The sequence below is a fragment of the Megalobrama amblycephala genome, linkage group LG2 (assembly GCF_018812025.1).
Source record: "Megalobrama amblycephala isolate DHTTF-2021 linkage group LG2, ASM1881202v1, whole genome shotgun sequence".
NCBI classification, from domain to species: domain Eukaryota; kingdom Metazoa; phylum Chordata; class Actinopteri; order Cypriniformes; family Xenocyprididae; genus Megalobrama; species Megalobrama amblycephala.
The window spans coordinates 54,215,283-54,232,214 of NC_063045.1; the positions used below are offsets into that span (position 1 = coordinate 54,215,283).

Below are 16,932 nucleotides of genomic sequence, written 5' to 3' on the forward strand. Positions count from 1 at the left end.
TTGCATGAGAAACTATCATGCTACCGTTTTAAATATTGCTACATGTGCTCGGGAATAATTTGGAAAACCGTTGTCACTTAACACAGTCTGCCGCTGCATCAAGAAAGACAACTTGAATCTCTGTTATGCAAGTCATTCTATGCAATTCTATGCAGAGATGCCAGTGAGTTCTCTGGGCCCGAACTCATTTCAGATGGTCCAGATGACAGTGGAAATGTGTGCTGTGGTTAGATAAATCCATGTTTCAGCTTGTTTTTGGGAAAAACTGACATTGACTTCTCAGTCTCAGAGACAAAAGGGACCATCCAGACTTTCATCAGTGACAAGTGCAAAAGAAGACATCTGTCATGATATGGGGGGTGAATCAGTGAAAACTGCATGGGTGACTTGCAAATGTGTGAAGGTACTATTGATGTGGAGATGTATATTGGGATTGTACAGAGACATATACTGCCGTCAAGACGACATCTTGGGAAGCAAGACAATGCCAGGCCTCATTCTGCAGTGCTACAACAGAGTGGTTTCTAGACACTCTACACCAGGGGTATCCAAACTCAGTCCTGGAGGGCCACTGTCCTGGAGAGTTTAGCTCCAACCCCAATTAAACACCAGAACCAGCTAATCAAGGTCTAATTAGGCATACTAGAAAGTTCCAGGCAGGTGTGCTTCCAAAACTTCCAAACTAGTATGCTCAATTCCCAAATGATTAAAAAGTGTAATTAAAAGGAAAGGTGATGTGACACAGTGGTAAACTTGCCTCTGTCCCAACTTTTTTGGAGTGTGTTACAGACATCAAAATCAAAATCTGTCTATATTTACAGAATACAATTAAGTTGGTGAATGAAAACAGTGGAAATTTTTTGTTTGTACTTTTGTCAGTTAAATAAAGTTAAATTCAAGGTATATAGAAATCAAAGATTCTTGATTTTATTACATTTTATTACATTTTACAAAATGCCCTACCTAAAGTGCACATATTTAGAGCATCCAAAAATAAACAGGTTTTTTTTAGTGCAATAGCATGACAGATGAACAGTCCCAACTAACCACTAATAGAAAATTGTACTGTATCTTAAACACGTATCAAAGTTATAAAGAACCATAATTGACCCATAGAGGAACACGGCATAACAATATTCAGGATGAGAGAGACCAGCTTCATCTCTTTGCCTTCTTCTCAAGCATGTCCATGATAGATGTCGCTTTGCGTTTTACACCTGGACAGAGAAAACAAGAATCAAACTCAGAATCAAAATGTCTATTTGAGTGAAGAAAGTTCAGCAGAAGATAATATATGTTTATAGTTTGCCACCCTGCAAAACTCATTTCCGGAAGATGGCATAATCTAATATAATCTATATCGTAACACAAGTTCGTTCATTCAATAGTATCTGTGAGCTGAAAGTGGTGTAGAGTGTGACAAATCCGTACACAAGTGGTCACAGGAGACACATTTGAAATGCATGATACTGCCAGGTGAAAACAGTAATGCACCTTGGCTGACCTCTTGTGATTGGTTCATCGAAAACACATCTTAAAGGGTTAGTTCACCCAAAAATGAAAATTCTGTCATTTATTACTCACCCTCATGCTGTTCCACACCCGTAAGACCTTCGTTAATCTTCAGAACACAAATTGAGATATTTTAGTTGAAATCCGATGGCTCCGTGAGGCCTCCATAGGGAGCATTGACATTTCCTCTCTCAAGATCCATAAAGGTACTGAAAACATATTTAAATCAGTTCATGTGAGTACAGTGGCTCAATATTAATATTATAAAGCGACGAGAATATTTTTGGTGCGAAAAAAACCCAAAACGACTTATTTAGTGATGGTCGATTTCAAAACACTGCTTCATGAAGATTCGGAGCACAAATGAATCAGTGTATCGAATCATGATTCGGATCGCGTGTCAAACTGCCAACGGCTGAAATCACGTGACTTTGGCGGTCCGAACAGCAGATTCGACACACTGATTCATTTGTCTCTGATGCTTCATGAAGCAGTGTTTTGAAATCGGTCATCACTAAATAAGTCGTTTTGTTTTTTTTTGCCGCACCAAAAATATTCTCGTCGCTTTATAATATTAATATTGAGCCACTGTACTCACATGAACTGATTTAAATATGTTCTTAGTACCTTTATGGATCTTGAGAGAGGAAGTGTCATTGCTCCCTATGAAGGCCTCACGGAGCCATCGGATTTCAACTAAAATATCTCAATTTGTGTTCCGAAGATTAACGAAGGTCTTACGGGTGTGGAACGGCATGAGGGTGAGTAATAAATGACAGAATTTTCATTTTTGGGTGAACTAACCCTTTAATACCAAGTGGAACCAGGGCTTCATTCTTGCACACTCAATTTCCGGGATACTGTATATAAATCCAGGAGAAATCCGGAACTTCCGGAGAGGTGAGATGTCTGTTTATGTGAATAATATTCATATTTTCGGTCTAAATAATTACCTCTAGTGGGGGTTTTGTCCTGTGGAGAGTGCTTTGCATATGCTGCTTTCATTCTCTGAATATTCTTTTTATGGACAACTTCATGCTCCACGATAGGACGAGGGTAATCTTTTCCCACAATGCACCCTGCTCTCTCCTGAATGCTCCGAGGAGCTTTCCAGGGTTCGTATATGTACTCGGCAGGGAATTTCTTCAGCACCGGAAGGTATTTCCTGGAGACATGTAAGTAGAGTTGAGTTAGTATTTAGTAAATAGTTGTTTCACAGATGCTTTTAAACCAGAACAGAATGTTAAAAAAAAACTAACTTGATGTAATCCCCTTGTTTATCGGTTTTCTTTCCAAAGGCGATGGGAGAGTAAACCCTGAAGTACTGACGGAAGAACGCGCTGGCTGAGAGCCACTGCCAGTTTCCTGCATTTAACGACCAATCAGCATCCAGCAGCAACTCTTCAAACACCTTCAGATGACAGGGAGCAGAAACACATCATGTTAATGATTATATCTGTATTTTTCTAGAAGATAGTTGGTAATTGGGCCCAACACAAACCTTTTGGCCCTCCTCCCAGCTTATCCACAAGTCTCCTCGGGTCAGGAAACAGGCGACCGCGTGCCGGGCCAGATGATGGATCCAGCCCTCCTGGCGTAACTGAGTCATGATGGCATCAATGAACGGGAAACCAGTCCGAGCCTGAAAATCACACATGCACGTCTTCTGTAGTGAGCCTCCGAAATGAACTGTTTTTTTACCAAAACTGAAATTAATGTTTTGATTTATCTGAAAACTGAAACCATATGTTTATTTAATAATCAATGAATTACTCAAATGTACTTAATAACCAACACTCAAATAAAAACTGAGCTGTATATAAAAAAAACTTTTTTCTTTTATAAAGCTTGAAGTTTGAAGCCTGACCAGAAAGTTTGAAGCAAGTCTTTGCTTTCAAATCTTGAAGGTTTTGTAGGTCACTGAGTCTATCAGAAAAACAGATAGATATTCTGGGTTTTGGCTAGGGTACTCTGGGTGGTTGCTAGGAGGTTTCTAGGGTGTTGCTATGCTTTGGCTAGGGTAATCTGGGTGGTTGCTAGGAGGTTACTAGGGTGTTGCTATGTGGTTTATATGATGTTCTGAGAGGTTGCTGGGCTCTTGCTAGGGTACTCTGGGTGGTTGCTTGGGTGTTACTATATTACTATACTATTCTGGATTAATATCACATTTATTTAGTAATTAATGATCAAATAAATTAATCAACAGCTGTATATAAAAATGTACACATAAGGCAGTTTTATTATCAGCTTTTTAATGATATATTAAATCGTTAAAATGTAAACATTTAAACACTGGTAAAAAAAATAAATGATTTTTTTTTTTTTTCATGATTATTTAATGATTTATTTATATATTTATTTTTGCCAAAATTTTGGTGCATCACTATATCATTAACTTTTTAATACATTATATTAATACATTTTAATATAATACATTTAAATACATTCAAAAAAAGCACAAAAGCTTCACTTTACCTCCCTCCATGCAGCGAGGCGCTCAGGATTGTTTTCCCAGTCCACCTGCACACAGTTCGTGTTGCCTTCCATTCTGTTGAAGTTTGGGATCCCGACGGCAGTCGTGTAAAAAAATTCTCTCCACATCAGCTGGCCATGCAGGGAAACCGGAGGTTCAGAGTGCTGCTTCTGCAAGAGACACACCGCACAGCTACACCAGGATCTTGAACTGGTAAACATCTGCTAGTTACTCAGGTGATGCATGAGGCATCTGCCGTACCCCTCTATACACGTCTGTGAGCCTCCACCAGAAGGTGCGTGCAGACAAGCAGCCGAATCGGACGTACGGGCTCAGGACGGTGGTGCTGGGAATCAAGGCGTTGGGGGACGTCTGTGGTTTCTCAAATTTGCACACCCACCCCTGCAAAAAGACAAAACCAAAAAAACATTTGGCAAAATTATATTGTTATTAATATTTCAAATTTAATATTTTGCTTGATTTCAGCTACTTATGCTTTAAATTTAATTGTATTGATTGAAAAAAATATTGAGGTATATATTGCAATTCTTGTAGTTCATTTCATGATGAATTTTGGTTGCTACAATTAAAATGACCGTTTAATCATTAAATTAAATTCATTAAAAAATAAAATAAAATTTTACTGCCATAGAGTGGGAAACTAATATTTATATGCTTTTTTTATCCATGCAGCCTATTCTAACAATATTAAAATCTTATTGATTTTCACTATAAAAAGTCATTTCTACACTTTTTAAAAAATATATATAATATATAAATATATTTCTTTTATCCTTAATTCTTAACTACCACAAAGCAAAAATCAAATGAACATTTTTTTAAAAATTAATATACATTTATAAAATATTAAAATATATATAGAAATATATAGTATTCAAATATTGTAAATGCATTTATTATTTTCTACAAATTATCTTTATTTTACATAGTTTATCTAAAGGTCTAACTTACAGTTTGGTTAAAAAAAAATTCTGACTATTTATTATTTTTGATGTCTGGCTGATGTCTGCATCTGAAATCAAATACTTCCCTACTATATAGTATGTGAAAAACAGTATGGCAAAAGAGTAGTATGTCCGAATACATAGTATTCGAAAAGCAGTACACGAAATGTCCCCGGACGACCTACTACTTCCGCCGAGATTTGGAAGTGCGCATCCGATGAACAGTTTACCATCCCATCAGGCCGCGGGAGGGTTTTTTTAAATGGAAGTGATGCAACTGACGCTGGTAGGTCATGTGACAGTAACAATATGGCATTTGTAGTACATCTGAATTTCATTTATACTACCCATTTTCATACTCTATAAAGAGTACTTTTTAATGGTCATGAAGTAAATTCAAATGTAATACCTACTCAGACAGTAAGTGATTTCAGATGCAGCAATATATTTCTTCTATTAAAATGCACTGAAAGGTGTTGGGGCATGTACCGTTCTCTGCATGTGCTCATCCAATCTGCGCAGAGCTTCCTGTTCACCCCCCGGAAACAGATCTGGTCCTAAGGATGATGTATCTAATCCTAGATCTTCAAGAGATGGAATCTCAAACTCGTCTTCATGGTCCTCAGAAAAGGGAGTGGACACACCTTCCAGAGAAAGAGGCATTATGAAGGAGAGAAAACCAGCAACAATCTATAATCTCCTTCAGTATGATGTCCCGATACCTTTCATGTCCTCTTCGGTTGGAGCAGGAACAGGTTTTTTAGGGGGTCCGATAGCCTTCACCACACTCTGGAAGCGAACGTAAGTCAGGGGAGTCTTGCCGTTGTTCTCGTCGATAATTCTGTTTGAAAAAGCAGGTGAGTATTTTCTGTGAAAATCTATATCAAATATGATTTACAAATTATGACGCAATACCTGTCAATGTTGTAGAGAGTGTGAGAAATCTTTGGAATAACTTCCACGCCATATTCCTTGGCCAACTTCATGACTTCCTGGTCTCTGCTCTGACTGTATGGCTCTGTGTCAACTTCAAAAGTCAACCGAGTGATCTTCCATTTCTCAAAGAGCTTTGGAAGGACCTCTGTGGGTGGCCCACTGACAACAAAGAGCCTAGAGGAACAAGAAATAACATAAAAGCTTGAGAAAAACATTTTTGTCCATGTTGGACCCTTAGCTCAAATCTCCACCCCATCTTCAGTTCATCTTATTACACTATTTTTGCCTCTCTACCTGGAGTTGAGTTTCTTCAGACTGGAGTCCAGGTCCCTGAGAGCTTCAATCAGAAATCTCCATCGATTAATGCCGATGTGAGTGTTGCTGGTGTACCAGGGGTCCAGCAGGAACAGGGGGTAGATGTGTCTACAGTCTTTCAGGGCAGCGATCAGAGCAGGGTTATCATGCAAACGCAGTCCTTTGCGGAACCAGTGAATGGAGCTGTGGCTCATGGTCGCAGACCTCCACACAGGTAGTCAAAAGGACACTGGAAAAACTGGCATAAATAGTACTTTTACACAAAAGCCCGATTTCACAAATATGTTTTCTAATGTTGGTTTTAAAATATACATAGCCTCTTAACTATCACCATCAACTTAAAACAATAATATCTTAGTCTAAATATAAAATAATATTGACAAACTATATTTCATTTGAAAGCTTACAAATTGCAGTTTTTATATTTGTAGATTTCAAATGACAGAGAAACAATTTGCAACAACAATATTTTCAGACTCATATAACACGTTTAGACGTTTATTTTGAAATAGCAATGAAAATGTTCTTTTTGCATGTCTTTTATGTGTTTGTTAGAGGTTGAATTCAAACCAAATACTGACATTCTGCCCATACTACTTCTGAATAGGATGTCAGTTTCATAAATTTTATAAAAATTATGGAAATATATGGTTCAGGTCACTCAAACCATATGCTATATGGAAATGGAAGAGTCCTTATGTGGACACCAATAGAGTGCCCCAGGGATGACGCGTTTTTGTAGGCCAACCCGGAAGTTAGCGGCGCGCGGGTTCCCTCGACTGAAAGCCTATTCATTTTTCCCATAGACTTTTGGAAAATCGCAGAAAATAAGCTCTGTGTTTAACAAAGGGTTATGACACTTACACGTTTTGTCTATCAAGATAATCTTTACAAGTTAACACAACATTTATAGATTTTGAAGCCTAAATAAAGTCGTCAGATATAAAAAGGCTCTATAGAGTGCCCCAGGGATGACGCGTTTTTGTAGGCAAAACCCGGAAGCGAGTTAGCATTTTTGGACTTCCGGTTCCAACGCCATAAAGTCTATGGGTTTTTTGAATGGGTTTTTGCTAAATCGCCTGAAATAAGGTCTGTGGTAAACAAAGCCTCTAAATACTTTCACGTTTTGATCTATGACATAAAACACACCAGTTATAACCCACTTGTGATTTTTTAAACTTTTACTGCGTCTTCAAATCGGCGGTTGCTAACAAATTGCTAAAAGGGACTACTTCCTTTGGCGGGGACTTTAGACGTCATCATTAAAAACGGGACATTTGGACAGCATTTCTCATGAAAAAGTGGATAAGTATTCATACACAGCGCAGATCATAATCAGTGAGCATGTTTTTAAATAGAGTTGTTTTCTAAATAAAGTTTGAGGACGCTTGGTGGTGACGACGTTGATCCGCGACCATGGTGTGCTGTAGTCCGTTTATAGCCTACTGTTAGCCTTTTATATCTGACGACTTTATTTAGGCTTCAAAATCTATAAATGTTGTGTTAACTTGTAAAGATTATCTTGATAGACAAAACGTGTAAGTGTCATAACCCTTTGTTAAACACAGAGCTTATTTTCTGCGATTTTCCAAAAGTCTATGGGAAAATGAATAGGCTTTCAGTCGAGGGAACCCGCGCGCCGCTAACTTCCGGGTTGGCCTACAAAAACGCGTCATCCCTGGGGGCACTCTATGGAGCCTGGATGGTATCTAGTGGAAAGGTTTGGTACTGCGCCCTTCTTACTGTAAGCTCAATTTTTGAGATATCAACCTAAAATTTGAAACACAACTTGATTAGATTTTAGATTTTGGCTTTGATTTTCTTGCAGTATTAGAGTAAAACAGTTTTGTAAAATTTATATTTTATATAAATTAATTATATTTTTACATTTTCAATTTTAAAATAATTTGCCAAGTGTCCCCTTTATAAGGAGACCAAACTTGAGTCTGTGCTCCAAAGTATTCAAGATTTAAAACAATTTAAGCTGGGGTCTGTTCCCAAAAAATGGGACTGACAGGTAAGGGGTTAAAAATAAATCATTTTCATGTGAATAAATTTAATCATTTCTGTTATGCTTTTTTCCTTGATATTTTGTTAATTTCTCTTTTTCTCTCTTTTTTTGTCTCTCAAAATTGTTTTAAATCAAACTAAACAGTTTAATATATATATATATATATATATATATATATATATATATATATATATATATATATATATATATATATATAAAGTGAAAATCTTCACAAATCCATGTCTACTTCAAATCAGTATTTATCATTTCTGCCTCTTTCACTTTGAACTCATAACACCATTTGTCTGAACTGCCAATTTCTATTGAAAACATAATTAATAAAACAAAAGAGATTTCATATTTCAACTGTATATTAATATTGTTATAATGGTAATTAGTTGAATATTCAGTACTACAACATAAGACTAATAGTTTTTTTAGAAATCAAAATGTTTTAGGTACACTGAAATGAATTTTTTGACTCTAATGTGCCTCGTTTCGTTGACATTATTAGTACTACTACTACTATTATTGTTATTATTATTATGCAATTAATGTGACTCAAAGCTTTGCCAGTGCACAGAGATTATTATTATGCAATATGCATTTTCTTTCCTCTGGCTGCGTTTAAAGTCTCTGCAATCAAATACAGCCACAAATTCTGAGACAATAGTGCAGTATAACGAAACACTAATATATCAATTAAATATATCAGTACTCACGAGCTTTCTGGTTACGTGAGGTCTCGCTGGCGTTTTGTAACAGCTGCCCTAATGTTACAAAAGATGTGAAATTCAGCAGCACGTGTCTCAGCAGTTCAGCCAATCAGACGCTGTTTACATGCCAAGGCACAGAAGAACCAATCAGGATGCGGTCTGTGAGACATGCGCAGAGGTTTATTTTTTCCGTGTGTCTCACGCAGTGAATCTTGATTGGTTGGTTTTCAGCGGGGTGAATCATGGCGGAAAGCGAGAACGGCAGAGCTGCAAAGAGACTGAAAACAGATGCGGACAATGAGCGCGGAGACGTGGGAGAAGTGTCTTCCGACAGCCCGGTCTCGGACTTTGAAATCACCCGCATTCTGCGCGACTGTTCGCGGGAGAAGAACATCTTCATTCATGGAAAGGTGCGCGTGCAGGAGAGAGATAAGAAATCACTAACTAATCTTTTTACTAATGTTACTAATTACAGATTTACTAGTATCTTATCTAGAGTAACAGTACTTATGTCTAAGGGACTAATATCTATTGCAACTTTTCTAGTAGTTAAATACTAGTAGCCTACCTATTTATAGACGCTAAGTCAAATGCTCATAGTCCTAATATTTATATTTTATAGACTGATAACTTCAGTTATGACTGCTATAATTCATTTAAAATCTCACTAGTATAACTAAGATTAGTACTAGTAGGATTACTTGCTAGCAAATAAAGTCACTATTACTAATAACATAAATATGTCTACTAGTTAGTTTAAAGGAATACATGTTAAAATGACTTGAAATCATATGTTGTGTTTCCTAGGTGAAGGATCAGGATGCTGTTGTGATCCTGGAGAAAACTCCCATCAGACAGGACACGCTGTCCGAGTTACTGAAGAGCAGTCAACTCAAGCTGGAGATGAAGAATGACATTTACAGCACATACCAGCTGCAGGCACCAGCACACCTGAATGGTACGATTACAGCATGTTTTCACAAGCCTCTGTCTGGCTGTTATAACTGTTAAAGGGTTAGTTCACCCAAAAATGAAATTATTTTATATAAATATGAATGATATTTTTGATGAAATCCGAGGGTTTCCGAACTGCACATACGCACATTTTGAGGTCCAGAAAAGTATTAAAGACATCATTAAAGGGTTAGTTCACCCAAAAATGAAAATTCTGTCATTAATGACTCACCCTCATGTCGTTCCAAACCCGTAAGACCTCCGATCATCTTCGGAACACAGTTTAAGATATTTTAGATTTACCGTAAAACTTCAAATAATAGCCCGGGCTTCTATTTACCCAAATCGCCGAACTGCACCGGCTTGTATTTGAGACAGGCGTCTATAAGAGACAGGCCTTTAATTTAGTGTTGAGATGTTCAAGCATGACAGTAGGAGGTTACCACATTATATTACGTTTTATTTATAATTAATTTGAATGTGTTTAACAAATCATTTAATGTAAGAAATGTCTTTGGCTATTGGCAGCATAAAAAAAAAAAAAACATAAAAAACGAAACGATGTGACCGCAATGGGCAGAACAATACAAGTTACCCCTAAACGAATGTGTTTAACAAATAATTTAGTGTAAGAAATGTCTTAGATTATTGGCAGCATAAAAAACGAAACGATGTGACAGCAATGGGCAGAACAATATGTTACCGCTAAAATCCATCGAGCATATGAACTTGTTGCCCGAAACATATCATCAAGAAAGAATGAAGGCTAACGTTACCCTGTAAAACAACTGCAATCGTGATAGAAAATTACTCTATTCATCACTATCATCATCCCCGCGATCCTCAATTACAAGTTTTACACGTCGCTCTCCTCCACTTCTCCCTCTCCAGCCTCCGCTAACTCTGCCTGCCTTGCTTGCACTAACAGCTCTCGCCCAGATGCGCACGGCTCTCCCTCTTTGAAACAATGGATAAGATGATCCTCACTTCCATCAGAAGCTACTGTCAGGCCACATACCTAAGGATAACATCCCGAAGTTAATGAAATATATTATCTCCTCTTTCTCCCTCGCACACACACACACACACGCGCGCACGCGCGCGCAAGCATACCTTATACAACCCGATACTAAAAAAACAGACCAGGCCTCTATTTGAGACAGGCTTTTATTTACCCAAACCTGTCGTCACACCAGGCGTTTAAAAGAGACAGGCGTCTATTTGGGACTCGGCTATTATTTGAAGTTTTACGGTAGTCCGAGAGCTTTCTGTCCCTCCATTGAAAATGTATGTACGGTAGACTGTCCACGTCCAGAAAGGTAATAAAAACATCATCAAAGTAGTCCATGTGACATCAGTGGGTTAGTTAGAATTTTTTGAAGCATCGAAAATACGTTTCGGTTCAAAAATAACAAAAACTACGACTTTATTCAGCATCGTCTTCTCTTCCGGGTCTGTTGTCAATCCACGTTCACGACTCCGCTTCTTCTTCTTCTTTCCTGTTTTACGGCGGTTGGCATCCAGCTTATTGGTGCATTACCGCCCCCTTCTGCTCCGGAGTGTGGTTCATGACTCCGCAGTGACGCTGCTGACGTGTTAACCGGTGCGCCCGAGCTTCGTTTACAGTCTAAGGGAGACGCACACTGTAAACAAAACAACCTTCGCAAACATGTCTAAGGATTTCGACACAGAGGAAGACTTGCATTTTTTTGCTCAGCCATATTTATTATGAGCACCAGATAATGTCAGCAGCGTCACTGCGGAGTCGTGAACCCGGATTGACAACAGACCCGGAAGAGAATACAACGCTGAATAAAGTCGTAGTTTTTGTTATTTTTGGACCAAAATGTATTTTCGATGCTTCAAAAACTTCTAACTAACCCACTGATGTCACATGGACTACTTTGATGATGTTTTTATTACCTTTCTGGACATGGACAGTCTACCTTACAAACACTTTCAATGGAGGGACAGATAGCTCTCGGACTAAATCTAAAATATCTTAAACTGTGATGAACAAAGGTCTTACGAGTTTGGAACGACATGAGGGTGAGACATTAATGACATAATTTTCATTTTTGGGTGAACTAATCCTTTAAAATAGTCCATGTGACTACAGTGGTTCAACCTTAATGTTATGAAGCAACGAGAATACTTTTTGTGCGAAAAATCAAAACAAAAATAATGTCTTTATTCTACAGTTTCTTCTCTCCCCTGTCAGTTTCCTACACAGTTGACGTTGCGAACGCAGTGCATCGCTTCTGTGTTTACATCAGATCACCGACTCATTATTGGCTGGCTCCTGCGTCAGCATCACACGCATGTGTCATGCAGCTCACATGTACAGCGTCGGACAATACTGAGCCAACGTTTGGACGTAAACACAGAAGCGCTGCACTGCGTTCGCAACGTCAACTGCGTAGGAGACTGACAGGGGAGAGAAGAAACTGTAGAATAAGACATTATTTTTATATTTTTGCACACAAAAAGTATTCTCATTGCTTCATAACATTAAGGTTGAACCACTGTAGTCACATGGACTATTTTAATGATGTCTTTACTACCTTTCTGGACCTCAAAAGGTGCATATGTGTGGTTCAGAAACCCTTGGATTTCATCAAAAATTAACAAAGGTCTGATGGGTTTGGAAGGACGTGAGGGTGAGTAATTAATGACACAAATGTCATTTTTGGGTGAACTAACCCTTTAAGATATGCAGGATGAGGGACTTGCTTGTAGGCTATTGTTAATATGGAATTCATTTTTCCAGGAGCTCATTGCTTGTACCTTCAGTGAAACTACTAAATGTGATTGTAAATTAATTGCTTAAATTATTACATTACTTGCTAACTGCATTCTTTAAAGGTCCCGTTCTTCGTGATCCCATGTTTCAAACTTTAGTTATTGTGTAATGTTGTTGTTAGAGTATAAATAAAATCTGTAAAATTTTAAAGCTCAAAGTTCAATGCCAAGCGAGATATTTTATTTAACAGAAGTCGCCTACATCGAATGGCCAGTTTGGACTACATCCCTCTACTTCCTTCTTTAATGACGTCACTAAAACAGTTTTTTGACTAACCTCCGCCCACAGGAATACACAAGAGTTGCGTTTGTAGAGTGTGTTTGTCGCCATGTCGTCGAAACGCAGTTATTTTCATCCCGCAGTCCAATCACCGGGTCTGATTCCGGCTCAAATTGATAGGGTAAAATTAAAGACATGTTTACAATAACACTGAGCGCGTGCATCTCCACGTTATGGTAAGAGGCGTGACCTTTCCGGGCAAGATGCGCTAAACTGCTGTCGAATCACAACACAGGAACCGCTGGCACAATCAGAACTCGTTACGTATTTCTGAAGGAGGGACTTCATAGAACAAGGAAGTCATCAGCCCGTTTTTATGACAGTGGAAACAGCGGTATACAGATAAGTAAATTATGTGAAAAATACTGTGTTTTTTTACACGCGAAACATGAACACATGTTATATTGCACACTATAAACACAATCAAAGCTTCAAAAAAACACAAAAAACGGGACCTTTAAATTGTAATGCTGACATGCATTCTCTGTAAAGCTGCTTTGAAACGATATGTATCGTGAAAAGCGCTATACAAATAAATGTGAATTGAATTGAAAAATGTAGGCTGCTACCATGTTTTTTAGACATTTACCATCATGTGTTGTTTTAAGTATCATAAAATACCATGTAATTATTACAATGGTGCTTATATTTGGTAACTGTTTAGTTATTGAAAAACTTGCATGACTGCTTGTTGAAAGTCCAAGGCTCCATTACATGCAATATACAAAATCCACACGCATTAAACCAAAAATCCATTTGAAGGTTGATTTATGACTATTACATTTTTCGTAACAGAAATCAAAACGACAGTGGTGTGTCCTGCGACAGAGAAGCATGTCAAGAAGTATTTGCATCAAGAGGTTTTTCTAGTTGAAGAATCAGGGGAGGATTATCGTAACATCACCCTACCGTACATCAGCAGCCAGAGCTTCAGTGTGCAGGTGAGGCTACAGTGACCTCTGACCCTTCATTTCAGTCTTATTCTTGTACCATGTGTCTCCTTCATACAGCTTAGCTTATAACTCCACTGCCCATGTTTCATCTTCTTTTCAGTGGGTACACAATATATTGGAGAAGAAAGCCGAAGCTGATCGGATTATTTTCGAGGACCCAGACCCCGATACTGGTTTTGTTTTGTTGCCCGATTTCAAGTGGGACCAAAAGCAGGTGAATTATCGATGTTGTAATATTTGAGAGTGAATAAAAGGCCTGTGAAAAAACAATCATTTCCTCACCTCTCCAGCTACAAGACCTGTATTTGATTGCCATCGTCCATCGGAGGGATGTTAAAAGTTTGAGGGATCTTACATCAGAGCACCTGCCGTTACTCACAAACATCCGCAGTAAAGGAGAGGTGAGCTATGAATCCATCTGTCAAATTCATCAACACATGATTTTCATTCACAATGAAGAAAGTGGAACTGATTCTGTTGTCCACTAGATGTCACTGTTAATCTGAACATGTAAACCCAACACTAGTTCTGCTTGTTCACTATGTGTACTTGCTTTTTAAAATATGTGGCGCAGTGGTTACCACATACACTAGTTTGGGGTCAGTCTTTTACGCTCACCAAGATGGTACACGTGATCAAAATGCAGAAAAAAAACACTAGTATTGTGAAATGTTAGTACAATTTAATATAACGGTTTTCTATTGTAATATATTTTAAAATGTAATTTATTCCTGTGATGCAAAGCTGAATTTTCAGTAGGGTTGCAAAATTCTGGGGATTTTCAAAGCTGGAAACTTTCCATGGGAATTAACGGGAATATATGGGAATTAACGGGAATTAATGGGAATAAACAGGTTAGCCTATAACAGGGTACTTAAATGTAGTTGGAAAAAAACATCTTGCAACATAATTTTGGTTAAAACAACCATATTTAATGCAATTTTAGTTTAATTTTTACCCTGCACATTCCTCACACAGCACACTACTTACTGCAGGGCTATTGAGGCCACACCCCCTGCATGCACTGTGCATTCCCCCAGTCCATAACATGCACATTTGATTAAAAAAAAAACTGTAATATTGTGAAACATAACTGCAATTTAAAATAATGGTATAATAATTGATATACATAAAAATATAATTTACTCCTGTGATCAAAGTTGAATTTTCAGCATCATTTCTCCAGTCTTCAGTGTCACATGATCCTTCAGAAAACATTCTAACATGCTAACATTGTTTCCAACAATGATAATAACAAATAAGTATCAAATCAGCAAAATTAGACTGATTTCTGAAGGATCATGTGACACTGAAATAAACAACACAAAATATTTGCTGAAATAAAAATATATTTAATTTACATATTTACTAAATTAGAATTGAATGCAAAAAATAAATAACTGTTATTTCATGTTATGACCAAACAAAATGTTTATATTTGTTTTATATGATACATTTTATATAAATATTATAAATCTGTATAAATTCCCAAAATTTCCAATTAATTCCCATAAATTCCTGTTAAGTTTCCAAATTGGAATATTTCCAAAATTCCCCAGGTTAAGTCCCCGTAGAAAGTTTCCGCCCCTTTGCAACTCTAATTTTCAGCATCATTACTCCAGTATTCAGTGTCACATGATCATTCAGAAATCATTCAGATATGCTGATTTGCTGCTCAAGAAACGTTTTTTATTATTATCATCAGTGTTGAAAACAGTTGTGCCGCTTAATATTTTTGTGGAAACTGTAACTTTTTTTTCAGGAGTCTTTGATGAATAGAAAATTCAAAAGAACAACATTTATTTGAAATAATAGAAAACTTTTGTAATATTATAAATGTCTTTACTGTCAGTTTTAATCAATTTAATGTATCTTTGCAGAATAAAAGTATAATTTAAAAAAACAAATAACTTTATGCTCTACATATGTTGAGCTGTGTTGATCCTGTTGAAGATGACAGTTTGATTCCAGCCTGCAACATATCACAATCTCAAAATCAACACCATAAAAAATACAAAACCAGGTTTTTCCAAGTACATATGTGAGGTGTAGCATCACTGCATATGTCAAATTGAAATTCAAGTCTTGTCTATATCCACAGGACACCATTCAGCGGCAGTACGGCGTCCCTCCGAGCAAACTGCGTGTGTATCTCCACTATCAACCGTCATACTATCACCTCCACGTCCACTTCACCTCGCTGGAGTACAACGCTCCAGGTTGTGGAGTGGAAAGAGCCCACCTGCTCTCTGATGTCATTCAGAACTTGCAGGCAGATTCCAGTTATTATCACAGCCGTAGCCTGGCGTTCCCACTGCGGGCCGATGATGGTCTGCTCCTCAGGTTCAAAGAGGCCGGGAAACTCTAGAGACCCATTTTTTTGGGGAACTTCAGCTTTTTTGTTTTTTACTTTTTTTATTAATGTTATGATGTCGTAATTGCAGGTTAAAGTACACTGACTGCTGACAAGTTTTAAAAGATGCATTATTAAGGCCAGTTGACAGACGGCAACAAACACTTCGTCGGTTTCGTTGGATCAGTGTGTGTCTGTTGGCGTCTGTCTGAGCTTGTTTTGAACATGCTGAATCGGCACTCGTCAGGTCATGGAATGTCTGAGAAGTGACGTACTGTAATCTGGTGTTTGTTAGTGTTGGTCAGCATCTGTCGGTGCAATGAGAATTGGCATTTACAGTATTCACTCTGTATATTGTAATATGGTCATGTTTTGACCCTGATGTCTAAATTTGGTTACATTTTATGATCATCTGCATTTTTATTAAAGTACTGATTGTTTTTATATCGTTCGGTTGTGTTTTGTCTGACGTGCCGTGATTGATCGTGTGGATTCAACCCAAATTCATCACCCAGAACCGCAATTGTTTGGTCAGGCTGTGCACCTATCTGCGGTGCGACGTGGTTATTAATTTTAAAGCAGAATCGGATGCCAGTGGGGCCCCAGGCCTTATTCTTTGAGGTTTCAGGGGTCCTTTGAAGAGATTTGGCCGTGACTGACAG

The 16,932-nt window shown here is 37.8% G+C and overlaps 2 protein-coding genes across 2 annotated transcripts; one reads left to right on the forward strand and one right to left on the reverse strand.

Moving 5' to 3' along the window:
• Positions 1-905: 905 nt before the first annotated feature.
• Positions 906-9,062, reverse strand: cry5 (cryptochrome circadian regulator 5). Its single transcript, XM_048180957.1, has 11 exons — positions 8,935-9,062; positions 6,181-6,439; positions 5,866-6,060; positions 5,673-5,791; positions 5,440-5,594; positions 4,247-4,387; positions 3,988-4,155; positions 3,014-3,154; positions 2,772-2,923; positions 2,466-2,677; positions 906-1,217 (listed from the first exon to the last, which is right to left on the reverse strand). The coding sequence occupies exons 2-11, from the start codon at positions 6,393-6,395 to the stop codon at positions 1,159-1,161; spliced, it is 1,557 nt and encodes a 518-aa protein (XP_048036914.1). The 5' UTR covers positions 6,396-6,439; positions 8,935-9,062; the 3' UTR covers positions 906-1,158.
• Positions 9,063-9,107: 45 nt separating this feature from the next.
• dcps (decapping enzyme, scavenger) lies at positions 9,108-16,714 on the forward strand. Its single transcript, XM_048180958.1, has 6 exons — positions 9,108-9,338; positions 9,736-9,886; positions 13,760-13,905; positions 14,018-14,131; positions 14,208-14,318; positions 16,019-16,714. Exons 1-6 carry the CDS (start codon positions 9,171-9,173, stop codon positions 16,283-16,285), a joined length of 957 nt encoding a protein of 318 aa, XP_048036915.1. The 5' UTR covers positions 9,108-9,170; the 3' UTR covers positions 16,286-16,714.
• Positions 16,715-16,932: the final 218 nt, after the last annotated feature.